An 18,994-nucleotide genomic window follows, 5' to 3' on the forward strand; every position below is an offset into this window, starting at 1 on the left:
GTTCTCTCTCTCTCTTCCTTTTTTCTTCCTTTCCCTTTCACTCTCTCCTCCCCCCCTCTTCCCCTTCTGTCTCTTCTCTCTTCCTCCTTCTTTCTTCTCCCTCCCTTCTTTCTGTCTCTTCTCTTCCCAATGCTGTGAAGAGCCTTCCTCACCCCTTACTTCTCTGAAAAGAAGGGGCTCCAATATTGAGCAGACAAATGCCTCCTTCTCCCCTCCCCTGCCCCCCTGTGCCCTTTTCCAGCCCCCATCCAGGCCACCAGACAAGAGTGACCAGACTCCTCCGCCAGCCCAACAAGGCGGTTACCTGTTGTCATGACAACTCCCGAAAGCACTTTTCTCCGAGCATGGGGGGAAGTGAAGTTGTCCGTCAAGTCACTGAACTTCTCCACGATCAGGCGGGCCACGGAATCGGCCAAAACCTGAGGACCACAGAAGAGCCGGTTAGGTGCCAGGAGCCTCCAGCTCAGCGTCTCTGCTGTGGGCCCTGTGCCCCGCTCCCTGCCAGCAAAGGGGGACAAGCAGGCTGGGAAGGGCAACATCACCCACTATCCTGGGACCACTGCCCGGCTAACCTAGGCCACATGGCCAGCAGGGATGCTCACCCCAGAGTGGCAGGATTGAACCTAGAACACAGCTTTACCTGAAGAAATCCTTCCCGTGGCTGAGACTTGGGTCATGGTGCAGCTACTGACCTGACCCAGACACACTGGCTAAAATCCCCAGGACAGCAGGAAGCAGGCAGGGGCCTAAGGAGAGTCCCATCCACAAAAAGGGGCACCTGTGGATCCATGTCTGCTAAAAGGGGCACCTGTGGATCCATGCCCACAAAAAGGGGCACCATGGATCCATGTCCATGAAAAGGGGCACCTGTGGATCCATGCCCTCAAAAAAAGGCACTTGTGGATCCATGCCCATGAAAAGGGGCATCTGTGGATCCATGCCCATGAAAAGGGGCATCTGTGGATCCATGCCCACCAAAAGGGGCACTTGTGGATCCATGTCTACAAAAAGGGGCATCTGTGGATCTACATCCACAAAAAGGGGCATCTGTGGATCTATGCCCATGAAAAGGGGCATCTGTGGATCCATGCCTACCAAAAGGGGCACTTGTGGATCCACGTCTACAAAAAGGGGCATCTGTGGATCCTTGACCACGAAAAGGGGCACTTGTGGATTCAAAAAAGGCGAAGTTTTATAAAGAACTGATGGAGAGGCAGTTCCAGAGTAAGGGGGAGAGAGCCAGCTGGTAGGATCAGGAAGCTATGAGTTCAAATCCAGCCTCAGATGCTTAGTAGCTGGGTGAGCCGAGGCAAGTCCCTTCACCTTGTTTTGCTTCAGTTTCCTCATCTGTAAAATGGAGACAATGACAGCACCTGCCATGTAGGGTTGTGCAGTCAAACGAGATCGCATTTACCAAGCACTTAGCCCAGCATCTGGCATAAAGTAAGTGCTCCATAAATGCCCGTTTCCTGAGAAATGAGCCATTTGTCCACCTGTGAGGGGCACAAATGCCCCTGAAATGGAAGGGCTGATGATAAAGAAGTGACAAAATCCCTCTGAGTGTGAGCACACACAGGAGGAGACATGGTTCTCCCTTCTCAGTCTAGAACTCCAATCTCATGGCGGGGACTTGTGCCTCAGACCTCCGTGGCCTCCTCTACCACCCTGGACTTTTTAAGTAAAGTAAAAAGAGATGCTTTTCTGGCAACAAGAAAAGGAGCCATTTCAATGCAAGAGTAAAACAATTTGTGTGGAATCCGCAGTGTGGGAAGGCTCTCTGGGGGCCAGGCTCCTGCGGGCACACCTGCCATGGGCCCAGCTGCTTCTGGGCTCCTTCTCCAAAGGCCACAGGGTGTTCTGCCCCTGTGCCTGGCAGCTCTGGCCAGATCTCAGAAAGAGCGGCTTCTGGGAAAGCTTCCTCAGGGGCCACCCGGGCAGTGGTTCCCGTGCCCAGCGGGAGCTCCAGGTCGGCCGAGCACCAGTGACCCCAAATCTCAGTGACTTATAGCTTGTTCTACTGAGCTGAGGTTGGTCTGGGCCAGTGAAGGATCCAAGACCCCCTCACGCTGATTGATGGAGGGGCCCTAGAGAGAGGGCTCCTGGCCTCCTGACACAGCCTTGGATGGCAGGGGCAGCCCCAAGAATGGCCTCCTTACTCTTAAGGTCCAAAGGACATCTGGGGGCAGCTTTAAGCTCCTGACACTTAGGCCCCTTCTTCTGGACAAAGGTCCACGCTCCCTCAGAGACTTGGGATCCCCCTTTAAGTGAGCAGGGTGCCCTGAGAAGGAATGATGCTCTTTGGGGTGACTGCTACCTCCACATCAGCCATCTTCAGTGGCAGAGACCCCCAGGCCCTGGAATACTCCCCTACTGACCTCCCCGGCTGCCTTCAAGTCCCACCTAAAATCCCCTCTCCTCCAGGAAGCCTTCCCCACCTCCTCAGCCCTAGTCTTTTCCCATTTATCCTCCAGGTGCGGTGTTGGGGGTGAAGCTCTGGGCTTGGCTCATCTCTAGGAGCTGAAATCCAGCCTGACACCGACCACAGGACCGTAGGCAAGTCACTTAGCTCTGCCTCAGTCTCTCACTTCTGCCTTTGCCAAGGAAACCCCAAAAGGGTTGGGGAGAGACGGAGGGGACGAAAAGGAGCAAATGCCCCTGTGGTTTCCCCTGTGTGTCTGTGTCGGCCTCTTATAACCAGGTTCTCCACTAGGTCTGAAAGAGCCCCTCGGCCAGCAGAACCTGCCCGTCCCCAGCAGAACCTACCCCCCCACCTCCACCAGCAGAACCTGCCCCCTGGCCAGCCCCAAGCTTTACAGAGCAGGCGCCTGACCTGGAAATCAAAATTCTGACAAGAAGCCAAAAGAAAGGAGGAAAAGAGCAAGAAGGGGACGCTGAGGCAGCCGGCTCTCTCCTGAAAGATCACGTTTCCATCAGAGTGGCGCTAGGATGGTGGGGAGAAGAAAGGACCCTGAGAGTGAAGGTGACCAGGGTTGGAGAGATGGGGTTGGCCCCACTCCCAGCATCCCCCCTCCTTTCCAGGGGGCCAAGTTCAAGGTCCAGTGCTGCTTCAAACAGCCTGGGAGGGCTTGGTCTCATACTGGGGGGGAGGATCGGCCCAGATCTCCAAGGCCCTTCCCTGCATGGGAGGGCAGCAAAGTCACTCTCATCTCCGGGGGATGGGAATAGCAGGGGGTCCGCCCCGCCTGCCTGCCCCTCAGATCCCTGCTTAGGGGGCCCCTCCCTCCATGGCCCTGCTTTCTCCTCATTAGTAAGAACAGTAAGAAAAAGGGAGCGACGAACTGAGGAACTTCTCAAGCCCATATCATCCTTTACCTGGTTCACCTGCAGCTGAAAAGTGAAAAGGGGACAGAGCCCATGGGGGAGGAGCGGGGACGGGAGGGAAGCCCTTTGAGGGACTCCTTTAGGGGAGGCGCCCGGGGACATTTCCCGCCGTCCCAAAAACAGAGAACGCAGTCGGAGCGCCCAGCGCCACGGCCATGGCCCGAGAAGCCCTCCCCACAGGATCCCCCCACAGGAGAGGACCCAAATGCGCGCGTGGCACTCCCAGCGCTTGCTGGACCATTCACCCGGGAGAGCCCAGAAGCTGGCCGAGGCATCAGGGCGGGCCCCGTGGCCACCCCTCACCCCGCCCCCGTGGCGCGGCGCGCCCTACTTTTCTACCCGAGTAAGTCGCAAGCTTTCCCTGTGAAGCCCGCTGCTACCTGCCCTATAGAGGGGAGAGCCCCTGAATCCCGCCCCGCCCCGCCCCACCCCCGTGCTCACCTGCGGCAGATGCAGCTGGAGGCCCTCCTTGGGGATGGGCTGCCGCGAGGGCGTCTGGTCCAGCTGCATGTGGAAGAGGCAGGCCAGGGCGGACTGGGCGGCGCGCGCTTTGGCCAGCTTCTTGTTCCGCCCCGAGCCCTCGAAGCTGTGGCCGTCCACGGCCACCGACATGACGAAGTTCTTGGCGTGGCTCTCGCCGCTCTCGGACAGAAACTCGTACTTGAGGCCGGGCCGCAGCTCGTTGAGGATCATCACCGGGTTCTTGCCGCTGGACGGGTAGGGGATGGGGATGGGGAGGGGCGCCTGGATCAGCACGCTGGGCACGGGGGGCGCGGGCACGGTGTAGTCGGTCGCGGGGCTAAAGCCGCCGTCACCGTTGGAGCCCAAGTAGAAAGGCGCTTCCGCCTGAATGGGCGTCTCAAAGCCGTTGAAAAGCGTGTCGGGGAAGTCGGCTTGGTCCGAGGTGAAGTCGGTGTTGACGGAGAGGGTCCTGCCCATGGCCAGGTGCGCCTCCGACGCGTTGGGGAACTGCACGAAGGAGCGCAGGGCCTTCTCGGCCGCGTGCAGCTTGGCCTTCTTCTTGGTGGGCCCCGAGCCCTCGAAGGCCTGCCCGTTCACCTCCACGGCCATGACGAAGACCGGGGCGTGCACCGGCCCCGTCTGCGAGAGCAGCTTGTACTGCAGGCCGGGCTTGATCTCGTTGAGCTGCATCAGGGCGTTCTTGGGCAAGATGGGCCCCGGGATCTTCTTCCTCCTCTTGAGGCGGAACTTGGGGTGGCCATTGGTCCCGTCCTCCAGGGGCCTCTTCCTGCCGGCGCCGCCGCCGCCTCCGTTGGCGAGCTGCCCGGCCTCCCCTGCGCTCGGGGCCCCGCCGTCTTTGGGCGAGACGTTGTCCAGGTTGCGGTTTTCCTTGACCTCGGCGCTGCTGGAACCTGCGGTGCCCAAAAGAGTAACTTACAACGCCTTCGTTGTAGGACCTTGTAAATGCAAAATTTACAGATTCCTTCATCTCTCTTTGTAACTGGGTAAGTGATGTGTGCTCCCCAAGTCTCCTGGTCTGGGTGCCCCCCCGCCCGCCTCTGCCCGGGGCCGGCCGGGGATAAGGGGCAAGACTTGGGGGAACCACCCCGGGGGTGGGGGCCGGCTTTCCACTAAGACCTTGAATGCAAGGGCGGCTCCCTAGCAAAGGGGCAGCTGCTTTCGCCTACATTTTCTTCCACTTTATGCGACCAGAGCCTGGTGTGGGAAGGTGATCTGAACCGCCCTCTGAGGAGACACAGTGCTCTTTAAAAGCGCCCCCCAGAGGCTAATTGGCCTTATAAGTGTAAGTATAGGGCTCCTTTAATCTGTCTCACGCCCCTTATTTCAGGAAGGTCTGAGCAAGGGAAGAGGGGGACATGCTCCCCAAGGAGCGAGCTCTGGCTCCCCAGGACGCTTCCTCAAGGAGCCCTCCATCTGCCAACAGCACAAGTAGAGTAAGTTGGGACGAGAGTCCCCCCGGCAGACAGCGCGGGCAAAGCCCCCAGAGTGATCGCCTGAGAAATGTGGCGCTCTGCCTCTCTTCTCAGCTTTGAATACATTCCCAGAGAAATACTGTGGGGGACCCTGAACAGGGCTCATGCTAGAGAGCTGGTATTCAGCCCCCCAACAAATCACTAACTCTTGACACAGGGAGGATTATCTTGATTTCAAAAAGGGGAAAAAAACCCACAAATTCCCCTAAGTTTATTTATAGCTTATTTAAAAAGATGGGGAAATGATTCGTTTTTCCTGTTCTGGTTAAATTTGAGTCGGGAGTTACCATGAAGCATATGGGAAAGTGCTTAGAAAGATTTAAAATAGGTATGTATTTAAAAAGTGAAGGCCCCCAATCTTAAAAAAAAAATCTCTCAATATATTCTACAAATCCACAATAAAAGTTTTAGGTGGTCAAAATAAGCTGCCATTTTAGACATATCAAAATGCAGTAACTCTCTCTGTGCAAGATTTCTCCTTCCGAACGAGGGCTGGTGTTCACCGTGCTAGGCCAACCATCCCAAACAGGGGAGCGTTTATGTCAGCCGATCCAAAAGCCAACTCTAGGGCCTAGGCCAAAGCTCCCAATCGTCCCCTTTCGAGAGCTCTGATTTCCAGGGGCAGAGCCATTCATCCTGATGGTTTTTTAAAAGCTCCCTGATAAACTAAGCCAAGGGGAAGGCTACTGGCCAGTGCAAGATCCCAAGCAGCCGCTACAACTGACTGAAGAGGGCCTTCCCCCACCATCCGCGGGGCGCACACACACCACTTCTCCCAGTTGACAAAGCTGATGGAATTATTATTAAATTTTCATTTATAACATCCTCCAGCAAAAGCTCGATAGGTTACTCCTTTTGGTGCTCAAAAAACAAAGGAGAGAAACAGAGCCAGAATGGCAATTTAGAGACAGACACAGGACAAAGAGCACGGCATGCACAAATCTCAAGGGCACAGTGTGGCAGGGGTGGCTCTGGAGCCCATGCTAGAAGGGGCCTTTCTGCCTCCCCGGGGGGATCACAGCTGTCTGGGTGAGAGCCAAGGCTTTTCAGTCAGATTACCACCTTGCTAGCACCCCACAAGCCTGAGTCAGGGGTGGGAGAGGACGGCTCTCAAATCAGGGGTCTTTTCCAGCAGGGTGGAATTAGGGCTGGGCTGGGAGGGTGTGAGCAGGGTAACCATTTCCATGACATTATAGTGAGAAGAAATGAACATTTCAACAATTCATATGATTTTGCCGTTTAACGGACTGGCCCCAAGGAGCCACGTGGGCAAGCCAAGGCAGTTACTGTGATCTGCTCACCTTCCTGACTATTGACAAAGACAAGTGTAAACTTCCTGGGGGGTCGAGGCAGTCTGAGGGGAAAGCTCTTCAGAGGGCAAGGGGCCCGGGCCTGCCTCCTCCAAGCACGGTCCCAAGCAGGGGAGGGGGAAGCAAAGCTCATCACCCCACAGAATTCTCTCGTGGGAAATTCCCATTAAGGAGCCATTTTCATTTTCATAATGGACAGTTGACCGCCTCCTCCATGTCTCTGGACAAGAAAAGCAGGCAGAAGAGGACCCAGCTCCTCTGTCTGAAGCCTTTCCACAGAGTTTGGGGGGATTCTGGGCCCTCCAAATCTGGGCTTAGGTGAAGCCCTTCCAGGACAGCTGAGGGAGAGGAGGGATGGGCGACTCCTCAGAGCTCCCTCTGCCATGGGAGCCAGTCAGCCTCCTCCATGCATCGCCATGCCCACACCAAAGCTTAGAGGGACCGGGCTGAGGCACGGACCCCAGGGGGCCAGCTGTGTGGGTAAGGTCCTGGCCAGGGCCACACTAGTGAGGGCCTTCGGCAGTCCGAAGGACTCCTGGAAGGGCGGGCACAAGAGAGCTGAAAGTGAGAATAAATGGGGGGCCTCGGGCTGGATTGTCACAAAAAGGGAGCAGTCTTAATGGCAGAGTGGTCCTTGTTGGGGGGCCGCCCACTTCTGGGGAATCCCAAACAGACACCGATCCTACACCCAGAGGAACGTCATCAAGCAGGAAAGAGAACATTTCTGAACTAAAGAGGACCCCTGAAAGATGCTTGATACAACAACAATGTGGAACCCCTGAACAGCAGGGAAGGGGGGGTACCACAGAGCCCAGAGCACCCAGCCTGGAGGCCGAAAAGCCTGAGTACAAATCCACCCTCAGATATTTAACTGGCTGTGTGATCCTGGGCAAATCACTTAGCTCCTGCTTAACTCAGTTTCCCCAACTGTAAATAGAGATCATAATAGCGTCTGCATCACCGAATTAGATAATAATTTTAAAGCACCTAGCAAAATGCCTGACACATAGGTGCTTTTTAAAAATCACCAACAGCACCCCACTTATAATCCCAGAAAGGAGGATACATAATGAGATGACTCGGTTGGACCTCCTTCCAGGCGATCCCAGACGGCGGCTCCCAGAGCCGTCCCCTTTGTCACAGAGGGGCCAGACCCAGGGACACTATGTCCAGCTCCCAAAAGGGGATGGGATGAGCAAAGAAGGATTCCCTCTCCCCTCAGCCACACTGCCTCCTGAAAGAAGACTCCTCTTCCTCGGATCTACGCTGGTTCTGCCCCCATCAGTCAACAGGGAATCTCCTTGAGGACCTCCAGGTAGGAGTATCGTGGAGCCCAAAATTGCCTCATTAGACAGAAAAATCATCACGTCCTCGGGCCCAATCTCTGGCCAGCGGGAGAATACCTTATTTAACCTTTCACCTGCAGGCAGCCTCCCGTGCCATAGGCCTTGCATGCCAAAGGTGTCCAATAAATGGTGAGAGATTTTTGGAAAGAGCTGGGAGGAATATTTTGCACAGATTGTTTTTCTGTAAATCACATCAAGACCAGCAGCTTTCCTGGAAACAGCAATAATGAAGAATCCAGTCTCAGTGGGACCCAGCACCCACAAAGCGGTTCTGTCTGGGGTATGTGATCCAGTGTGACGTGGGCCAACTGTGAGCTAGAGCCAGTGGGGCCTTCCTTGGGGTGGCAAGCACGGGGGCCGGGCCGGTTCTCACTGAGTCTGAACTAAGCCTCTGACATGACCTCGGCCTTCTCACACTTCTTCCAGGGTCTCCTCAGTGACTTGCTGGAAGGAGCCTCCTGGAAGGTCTGGCTGTGGTCACTCCTGCTCCGTGTCCATGGTCAGAAGCCACCCTGCCTGGGTCCGAATCTAGAGGCAGAGTCTTCCAGGGAAGAGACCTCGTTTTTAGGAAATTCTCTCACTGAATCTTTGGGTTCCTAAATTCTCCAGTGCAACAGGTAGACATCTCCCTGATTTCAGGCCTTTGCTAAAAACAAATGACCCCCTGCCCCCAAGTCAGGCTCAGTGACTTGATTCTCCTGCTCTTTCCCAGGTAACCATCGAGGTCGACCTGCGGGCTCATTAAGGGTGTGTGAGCTTGGCCTGAGCTGAGCTGACTTCTGGCTTCTCCAGGTTTGGATCCTCTCTTGTCCTTGATTGCACGACATGTTAAAGACAGGGCCACTGAGACCCCCCTGAAACCAGAAAGGACTCCAGGGAAAGCTCAGCCTGACAACAAGACCTAAGCTAAGCTGCAGCAGGAGCCAGAAGCTCCCCCCGGACCTGGAGTGATGCTAGTCCCAATGAGGCAAAACCAAGGATTGTCTGCTCTGAGGCACCCACCCAGGAGCTGCTGAGCTCCTGGCCTCCAGTGTGCCAATGGACCCAAGGCCGGGAGCGGACGCCTTTGCCCTGGCAAAGAAATACAGGGATTGCAGCAGTTCAGAGGAGGCGCGGTTGCCTCCTCCAAGTCTGCTTGAGGACCTCCAGCTGGGATTCACCGCACCTGCAGGGTGGATGGGGGTGGTGGTTTACCTTTTATTCAACAGACAGAAAAACAATCTTTTCTCAGTTCATTTTATTAAATATGTATGTAGTTGGTCCTGGGAGGAAACAGGAGTACATCTGCAATTCTCTGGATGCTGGTAAAATAGGTCTCATCTCTGTGACTCAGCTGCACCTCCTTCACACACATCTAAACATGCAACACACACACAAAACACATGCTCATATACAGAAACACATGTGTACACACATGTTCACACATACAAAATGTATGTGCGCACAAACTCGCACAAGAATATGCATACACTCACAAGCCACTCACACACATACATGTTCCCACACACAAACTCATACATTTACATATACGTATACACACATGACCTCACACATAGTCATGCATCCACACACATACTCATACACATGCACACAGAGAAACGTGCAGTCAGATATACACACGTACACTCCAACACACGTACATACACAAGCACACACACATTTACTCCTACACCCACTCACACATATAAACTCACATAATACATGCCCTCAATTCACATACTTATACACATTCACTCACAATCCACTCACACACATATACATACACAATTCAGACACTCATGCAAACACACACATTTACTTGCATATATACACACAAACACACACACACACCCTGGACTCTTCTGCTGATGGCTCTGTATGCGTGTGTGGGGGGGGGGCATGTTTATGTGAAGAGATGGTGGCCATGAAGCCTGAGTTGTCCAGCTAAAGGTCACTTCCAGACCAACCTAGCCCTAGAGATGCTGATAGGAGCTGGGGTTGGCCTTCAGAGCCCGTTCCAGCTTCCAAGAGCTTTGGGGGAGTCCAGTCTCTTTGGATGTGTCGGATTAACCCTCTATTCTATCCCTCATTAGGGAGGCAGTACTGAAGCTTTGAGATAGATCACGGATTGTCTATCTAATTCCCGGAGGAAAAGATGGGTGCCTTCCCCTTCGCTAAGACTAAGAAGAGGACCCTAAATGCAAGCGATGCTTCAGAGACTTTTTTGTCGGGACCTCGCTCCCCACACAGAAGGGCTGTCCCCCAGGCCAGGCACCTACCACTGCTCACAACCCCAAGGTAGCAGCTGCTGGGACAACACAGCTGGGGGAGGGGCCACATGTATGTGGGATTCTGTCTTGGTCGGTATACAGTGGGAGCCAATGATTCTGCTGTGCTCAAACTTGGATCCGAAGGCTTTGGGGGCAATAGGTAGGATCCTTTCATTAGCAAGAAGACATTAAAACCATAAGAACATGCCATTCATGGTTAGAAGAAGACTGGCTGCACCATTTCCAACTCATTTCCCTTAAACTGGTCTTGTATTTAAGCTTATAAAGACAAAAAGCTCCTCTAAGAAAATTAACGAGTTTTACAGTATAGAGACCTAAATCTTACTCATATTTTCTTCATCATCTATATCCATGGTGAAACACTTTGGCTGGTTTCTTGACTGGCGGAGATTGCTTCTGTCTGAAAGACAGCAAGAAAATCGAGCTTAGTTATCTGGTATATGAGTTACCTTTTACAAGAAAGCAATTGAGGCATTAGTTTCAACCTGAGAGAAAAGCAATTTGTAAAGTCACTGTAGGGGTTGAAAGCTACCAAACGAGAAATCTCATCCGTGATGAAATGCCCTGACTCAGACCTGGTCTGCCTGCTGGGCCGCTGGCCCCGCCACCGCTGTCTCTCTCCCTGCTGTTCTCTTTACCCTATTCCTCCCTGGGGCCCTTGACACATGTACTCAGGATTCTTGACCTGATCCATGAAGCAATCGAGAGCACGGACTGAATAAACTATGCTTAAATCTTCACTGCCCTTTGTTTCTCTTTCTAATGCTCATTTTGTTTTCTGCATTTAAAAACATGATGTTGAGGAGGGCCCCGAGATCCAGTTTGCCAGTCCTTCCCATGATCCTCTATGGTCATCCATAGATTGCCTCCTGACCGTCTGAGCTGCCCACAGTGACCTCTTGTCACCTCTGCTCCCTAGAGCCCTTTTCTTCTCTGTGCGGTGGGGGAAGGCTCCAGCACCACCCTCTCTAGGAAGCTTTTCCCGGACCCCCCCCCCAGCCTCAGATGCCTCGGATCTCACTCCTTTGGATCTGAATCAGTTCCCTTTATATTTGTTATGAATATGCTTATTCCCACAGTCGTCTCATTGGACGTCAAAGCCTTATGAGCAGGGATGGTTTCACTCTTTGCACCCACAGCCTCTGCCCTAGGCTCAGTATCAGGTACGCAGTAGGCCCCTTATATTGGTAACTTATTGACAGATTGATATTCCCCAAATCCTTAAAATTCCATGTGCTGGAGTAATGCAGTAAGAATGAGAGTCAGCCACACGGAACGCAGAAGAACTGGTGTGGAAGCCGTTCTGCTGAAATAAGTCATTTTCTTCCAAAGCCTAGAAGAACAAAATCAAGTCTTGCCAAAGTAGATTTTGACCAAAACTAAACCAGACTCCTCCTCATCAGTCCCCGCAGCGTGAAAAAATGAAGGGAGATCTCAAAACATCTCCACTTTTAGACATCTTTAAGTCTCCCACGTGAGGTTTTTGCCTCGACCCTCACGCTTCTGGGGAGGAATCTCTCCTGGCGATCTCACTCCATCCCAAGCCCAGAGCCAGCCCCAGAGCTGGCAGGCAGGGTGGGAAGGGAGCCAGGATTCCTGGCAGCACCACAGAGATGCTCAGCTACCAGGCCTGGGGCTCCCAGAAGTCCGGGACCCCACGGTCAGCTGCAGGTGAGCCTGGCCCTGACAAGGGCTCTCCTCCCCTCCCCCTGCCCTGGAGAGGATTCTCAATTAGGCCACGACTGGCAGCATCTCTCCCCTGCCTCCACCCAAGCCCTTTGGGGACAGGGGATAACTCTTAGAAGGAACAACCTATTTCCTAGCCCCTGAGACCAGTGCCCGCCTCCTCCAACAAGCAGATCCAGCCCAGGCCGGGCCCCCCTCCCCAGGCTGGGCGGAGAAAGGGCCCGAGGCTGAGACCTCCTGGCTTTCAGGCCCTGACAAGCTGAAGGTCAAGGGCTGATCCCTGATATCCAGAAACAGATGCTGGGGCAGGACACTAGCAGGCTGCGGGCAATCAGGCTTAAAGGCACCAACAGAAATGTAATAACTGACATGAGCCTATATAGACAACCAGACTTCCCACCACAGGAAACGGCTGAATGGATCTGAACCAGTGGGGAGTGCCAGCAGCTGCCCCGTGGTACCTCTTCCCCGGGTGCCTCCTGTCCAGTGTCAAGGGGACGGGGGTCTGGGAGGCCCCAGCTCTCTGAAAGCCTGGAAGCAGCAGATCTCGGGCAGCTCTCTCCCTCCCAGCGTCCACGGCGAAGGCAATCCTGGCCCTGGTGGAGCCTCGGCGCACCGCAAAAGCTGCCCCACCAGTAGCACTGCATGGTACAGTCGGCGGCGTGCCCCAGAGGGCAGAGCTGGCACAGGGCCGGGAGATGAGAGCAGCCATCAAGTGCACCATGTCCACAAATATAAAGGCAGGAAGAGGGACCCTGCCTTCTGGTAGTGGAGATGACGTTCCTTCCCTTGCCCGGACCCCTCCCCCCTGCAAGCTGTGAGGTCTGGGGACCGCCACCCAAGGGCAGGTCTGGGGGAAGGGCTGCCACACCCCCCAGCTCTTCAGCTAGTGCTCTTCCCAAATATTTCCCCCTTCAGAGGCTAGCCTTGTCGTCTAGGCCAAATGCCCCCACTCATAAGGAGACCAAGGCAATGCTAACAGGAGCGTGTGGAGCGGGAAATAGACCAAAAGTCAAAGAGCGTCCCACCTGGGGCGCTCATCCCTTACCTGGCAAGGAGAAGTTTTACTTCGTTCTGGCTGGGGCCGTGAGGGGCACAGGCTGAAAGTGCTCCCTGGAGAGCTTGCTCTGCTGGGAGCCCCGTGTCCCCTCGGTCTCTACTTCTCAGAAATCGGGGGGACATGGCTGCTCCCCAAGACTGACAAGCAGCAGCAGCCCAGGGCTGCCTTTCCTACCAGAGAAGAGGCCCCGTGGGCCTCGTCTCCCCTTGGGTCATCACTCCAGTGAATGGCTCATGTTTGCCGGGATCCCAACATAAAGAACAAGCAAAGGGGTCCGCCCGCTGCCTGAGCAGGGCCTGCTGGGAGGCTCACAAGGGAAAAGGACCAGCCTGGGTCCTCACCATTTCCCCCGCAGATAACTGACAAGCCATGCCAAGGAGAAAGAGCCGGTGAGCACACAGCCCTAACTGGTGGCTCGGACCCTTTAACTGGGTCTGAAAGGCAGAAGCCTGCAAAGAGCCCCGAGCAGGGTGATCTTCAGAGAGGGCGATCTGGTACCCTGGGAAAGGAAGAACTGTGCCTAAAGAAGTCAGAGGGGGCTCTGGGCACCAGGAGGCGAGGGACGGGTCTGAGGCTGAGGGTGCGACTGTGAGGTGGGGGGCCCAGGAGCCGGACCACCTCCCTCACCCACGGCAAGTGCCAGCTGGGCTGTGGAGGCCAGGAGCTGCGCCAACCACCAGAGCCGTGAGGGCAAAACAGAGCCATCCCGAGCCCTTCCCTCTACCCAGAAGGATGGAGTGACTGTCACAAACCAACACAGCCAGGCGGGAGGGGGGCCCCTTCATTCCTCCTCACACCAGGAACGCCGTTTTCCATTTCCAACAATGCTGGCTCTCGGTCTGACCCGGGTGCCATGTTCAGTGGAGCAGCCGACAGCCCGGGCAGAGCTGGAGTGGAGAGGTACCAAATCCTCCCGCGGGAAGCTCCCCTCCCCTCCCTGGCAGAAGTCAGTCTGCCCCATAAGGGCTGTTACACACATGATGTGATTCACAGACGTGAAGGAGCTGTCTGTTCCTGAAGCACTGATGTGAGATCAACCCTCCTTTTGTACCAAAAGCCCCAGAGGCAGAGATCTCTGCCAGGTCTCTGACTGTTGGGGCTGGGGATTATCTTCTGCTCCAAACTCCCCTGGCACACAAAGGTCGCCTCAGAAAGGAACCTGGGAACAATAAAAAGCACCTTCCAAAATACCGGCTCGACTCTGAACCGATTCCTCCCCTGCTGGGAATTCATCCCCACGTGGCTCCCGGCCTCCCCGCAGGTGACCAGGGGACCATTTGTTCCTCCCGGACTCCCTTTTATCAACAGCAGCTCCAAGGATGGCTTTGCCCCGACTTCTGACTCTCCTCCTAAGCCACTGATAGCCAAGAGCAGCACAGATTCAGAGGATGGATGAGAACGGGGACCTGGGGATCCTGGCCAGCTTTCAGCTGCCCCCAGTCCTTGAAGCCCTCCTTGCTGCCAGCCCTGTGCTCCAAGGGCACCGAGCTCTCTGCACAACATCCACGGCCGGCCCATTTAGCAACAGAGCAGACGTTCTTTCCGGATGACATCACCAGAAACATATGGCAGCCATCATGGCTCTAAAGATGCTCTAAAATCCCCCCCCGCCCGGACGACACCTGGTCCCACCTGGGCAAGGTGCTCTCTCTGAACTTGAGGCTCCCTGCCTGTTTTCCGAAGCCCCGGATACCTCCACTGTATTCTGTTCTCGGCCAGCCTGAAGCCGGCCATCATCCTGGCTCTAGCGGGGGTCTGAGGTCAGCCCATCGCAGCCAGGCCGGTCCGTGTTTTAAGGTCCAGCACATACTGACTTCCAGACTCTCCTTTGAAGCTAGTTCTCAAAGGAACTGCTCCGAGTTGGGCTTTGGTCCTCTCCGTTGCCTATCTGAACTCTTGATTTTTCTCAGTTTGTCACTAACCCTAAAATGTACCACCAAAGCCCCCACAAAACAAGGCACAGGCTCCCGCCACCAGCCGCCATGAGCCCCCCCAGCTCCAGTCTCATAGGCCTCTGAGTATGCCCATACCATCACTGAGTCGCGACTATCGGAACCCTGAGGGCAATGCATCGAGTTAGAGATGGCCACAGAGAGACAAGGAAATAGGAAGCAGTGAGACACTGCAACATTTGAAGAAGACGAGTTCCAAAGGCCGGGTGGATAGAACCACGTCAAAGAAGCTTCCAAAATCCTAAAAGCAGATAGTAGCTACCTATCGGTCCCTGGAATAAGAAAAAATAAAGACACGGCAGAACTTGTGAATTATGACTCACAAATCTGAATGAATCAACGGCAAAAATTCAGCATAATTAGCCTAGTTCATTGCACTGTGCTAACCACTGGGAAATCCTTGGAAAGCAGGAGCAAGGACTTCATTCTGGCGCCTGATGGAGAAACAGCAGCCCAAAGAGAGGAAAAGAAAAGCTGGCTTCCTCTAATGTATTATGCCCTCGCAACAAGTGAAGGCAAAGGAAATGTGTCTGGACGATGCTCTCTTTCCTGAAAAGAGAATCGTGAAATAGAGTCGATGGATCGCCAGCAAGCTACCTTTGGTGAACTCCAATTTTTCCTGCTTCAGGCTTGTTTGTACGTCCCTTTTTGAGCCTAAATTCCCCACTAGATTGTGATCTCCTTGAGAGAAGGGCTTGTTCATACTTCAAATGATTGTCCATGTATAACCTATATCAGATTCCTTGCTGCCTTTAAAGGGGGAGGAAAGGGAGGAAAGGGGAAAAAAGAATTGGAACTGAAAATCGTTCAAAAAGAAATGCTTAAGACTGTCTCTACAATGGAAAATAAAATACCACTAAGAGCAGGGTCTGTTTTTTGCCTTCTTTGTTGTCCAGCTCTTAGCACATGGTGGGTATTTAATCAGTACTTGTTGATGACTTGACTTAAGTTTCTGTATTAATATTATTTTTTTGGCCATGGAGTCCAACTTATCTTACTTATATCTGACTCAAAAAAATCCAATCTCCACGATTTCTTCATTCATTTTCAGGATTTCTTGGCTGCTGACCAAAGCATCTAAGTGACAGTGTTTAGGCCATTTTGAAATTTTTATTACTAAAAAAATAGATTTTTTTTAATTGCATGTGAAAACAATTTCTATCATTGCTTTAAATTTTGAGTTCCAAATTCTGTCTCCTGCTCCTTCCCCTTCCCACCTCCCTCCCTGAGATGGCAAACAATTTGATAAAGGGTATACATGTGCGATCATGCAAAAAATGTCCGCCTTAGTCATACAGTCAATGTATGACGGTGGGATGGACTAAAAGGAGCGCTGAGCGCCCTGGCGGAGTGAACTGTGGTACAGAAGAAAACTTCGGAGAGACCCTCAGACAGCAGGGAGATGCGGTCACTCAATACTTAGAAGCCATGAAGTCAGGCCGTCCACTGGAGAGGAAGCAGAAGTACCCTGGTTATGTAAGGAGAAGGTGAGACTCAATGGAAAAGACCCTGGTTGGGAAAGATTGCAGGGAAAGGGGGAAGGGCCAGCAGAGTAGGGCCAGCTCCATTCCCAGACCCACCAGAATCCCCCAAACAGCAGGGGAAGAATAATGACTACCCGGTCCCCACACTGGAGGGCCGCCCTGGCTGCCCGAGGGCTGACTGCCACAGAAGGAAGCTCGGGGGTCACAAGCCGCCCTGTACCACTGCTGGCGCGTTTGCTGTCACCAGGAGCGCAGACGTGAGAGAGTGACGGAAATACAGCAACAGCCTAGGACCGGACCAAAAGCCCAAGGCTCTTCATCCATAGGAAGAAGGAACAAAAGCCTCCATCTTTAAGAGACCATTTCTATGCCCGTTAACAAGGAAAGAAATCCCCATCAGAGCAAGCTCCTCTTCAGCTGAGCCTGGCTCTCGGGACAGTTATCCAAAGTGATTGGGACGGGAGGTCTGGCACATGGGAGACTGAAATATAGAGGGAGGGGGAGGGGAGAGGAGGGGAAGGGGCAAGGAAAGGAAAAGGGAGGAGAGGGGAAAGGAAAGGAGAGGGGAGGGGAAGGGAAAAGGAAGGAGAAGACAAGGGAGAGGAGAAAGGGGGAAGGGAAGGAAAGGAGGGGAGGGGGAAGGACAGAGGAGGGGAGGGGAAAGGAAATCAGAGAGGAGGAGAGGGGGAAGGAAAGGAGAGGGGAGGGGAAGGGAAAAGGAAGGAGAAGACAAGGGAGAGGAGAAAGGGGGAAGGGAAGGAAAGGAGAGGAAAGGAGGGGAAGAGAAAGGGGAGGGGAAAGGGAAAAGGAGATGTTTCTATGTAGGTCATTGTTCAGGGAGCTGCTCCAATAATTCAAGGACATGGAGTGTCAGCTTGTGTCTCACTTTCTGTAGCCCTTAGGAAATGTCTGTGACAGCCCCTTTGGGTCCTGGTCCTCCTGGACCTCTCTGGGGCAAATGGGATTTATGAGCCACAAAAGGGAGTGTTCTGTTATGAACCCTCTCTTCGGGCACCCCTAAGACATATTTCATTGACCACAAATGGGCAAAAAGTGGGCTGCCATGACCCTTAACCTAGGGCGGAGCACGTCCCCCTGAGTTCCGGGGCACAAGCCTCCCTCTGCCCTTAAAGAAAGTCGGGCTGCCCTGGGTACCAGCAGCCTGGCAGAAACTGAGCCTAGCTGCAGCAGCCTGGGCAGCAAGGCTGGCCAAGGGGCAAGGGCAGGGGAGGGGCTGGCCCACCCTTGGAGGCTGAGGAAAGGCCCCGAGCCCTGACTCCTGGCTTGTCCTGCTTTGTTCAGCTCTGGCTCACGTGTGTCCGAAGGCATCTCACAAGGTCCCGGTCCTGGCGACAGAAGGATGAGCATACAGCACTTGTGACGGTGTGCCCGCGGGCCCTGCTTCTCCCACCGGTCCCAGAGGCCCTGCCGGGGTCATTGGAACAGAAGGGCTGGGGCCGTGGTCAGTAAAGCGCTGGCAAGGCTTCCTGCCCTTTCCTGCCCACAAACCACATGGCCCCGGCCTTTCTGCCCCGCCCACATCTTACTAATTTCCCTGAGAGCCTTCCTCATTTATCACAGCAGAAAACGAGTCTTATTTCTGCTAAAACCGGCGGCTGGTGAGCAGCTACCCCTTCCCAGAAGGCCCCTCGGTCACTCACTGCCTGCTGCCCGGCCAGCCCTAGAGCTCCCCTGCCCAGAGCAGGAGTCTCCCTTAGCAGCAGGGACCTTCTCCCGCCCTGGGTACCACGTCTGAAGCGCGCTTCTGCTCCAGCCACAAACCCCGAGCCCGCCTGCCCTGTTTGGGGGAGTCGAGCTCGCGGCCTCCAGGAGGGCTTTGGGGCTGGTACCCTGGGGACGGCACCCAGTCACATGGGCACCTACAGCCAGCCAAGTTCTTTCTGAAATAAATCTGGCAAAGGAGTGAAATAAAAGGCCCAAGGAGGGCCCGGGCGAGCCCCGGAAAAAGGTAACAGGTGCTTACTCCCCCTCCCCCGCATTCAGGCACTGGCCTGGGGGAGTGGTGGGGCGCCCCCTCCCAGGAGCCCCGAGCCCCGGCCAGAGGACCTGGCCAGCCCCGGGCTCTCCCAGCCTTCCCATCCCCACCTCAGGGCTGGCTCCCAGGGAACGCCGGCCTCCACCTTAGGGCCCATTTACAGCTTCCTGGGATGAGGGAGGCCCTAAGAAACACCCAAACCATGGAGCAAACGGCGCAGCCCCTCAGGGCGAATGGCCTTTCACCAGGCTGGGAAGGGTCTTCCACCTTAAGCGCAAAATGCAACTTTTCTCCCAGTTTTCTCCTCAGGGAACCACGGGGGACAACCAGCAAACCCACAGAACTGAACTAACATAGATTACAAAAAGACGAAGTATAATCTCAGGGTCAAGGCGGGGGCCGTCGGGCAAGGGCGGAGCGCGGCCACCTCCGCGAACGTCCGGACCTGTGAGAGTTGGCCAAGGGCTCTCCCTGGAGGTCCCGGCCCCACACCTCCAGCTGGGTGGGGGGGGGCGGTAACAGCCACCTGGCCAGCTCAGGCTCCTACCCCGCCCCTCCTGCTCCGCCCACTCAGACTGGCGGGTTCCAGTTAC

At 54.6% G+C, this 18,994-nt stretch overlaps 1 protein-coding gene across 2 annotated transcripts in view; it reads right to left on the minus strand.

Annotated features, from left to right (window-relative positions):
- The window catches only part of ADARB1 (adenosine deaminase RNA specific B1), a 70,428-nt gene that overhangs the window by 29,508 nt on the left and 21,926 nt on the right, over nt 1-18,994 (minus strand). For both annotated transcript variants that reach the window (XM_031968335.1, XM_031968334.1), the window contains exons 2-4: nt 10,549-10,623; nt 3,784-4,715; nt 305-419 (exon numbers count right to left, since the gene is read on the minus strand). In XM_031968335.1, coding sequence (XP_031824195.1) covers nt 305-419; nt 3,784-4,715; nt 10,549-10,576 — 1,075 coding nt within the window. In that variant the 5' untranslated portion in view covers nt 10,577-10,623. The remainder of the gene's footprint in view (nt 1-304; nt 420-3,783; nt 4,716-10,548; nt 10,624-18,994) is intronic.

This window comes from Sarcophilus harrisii, chromosome 4, assembly GCF_902635505.1.
Source record: "Sarcophilus harrisii chromosome 4, mSarHar1.11, whole genome shotgun sequence".
In the NCBI taxonomy this organism is placed as follows: domain Eukaryota; kingdom Metazoa; phylum Chordata; class Mammalia; order Dasyuromorphia; family Dasyuridae; genus Sarcophilus; species Sarcophilus harrisii.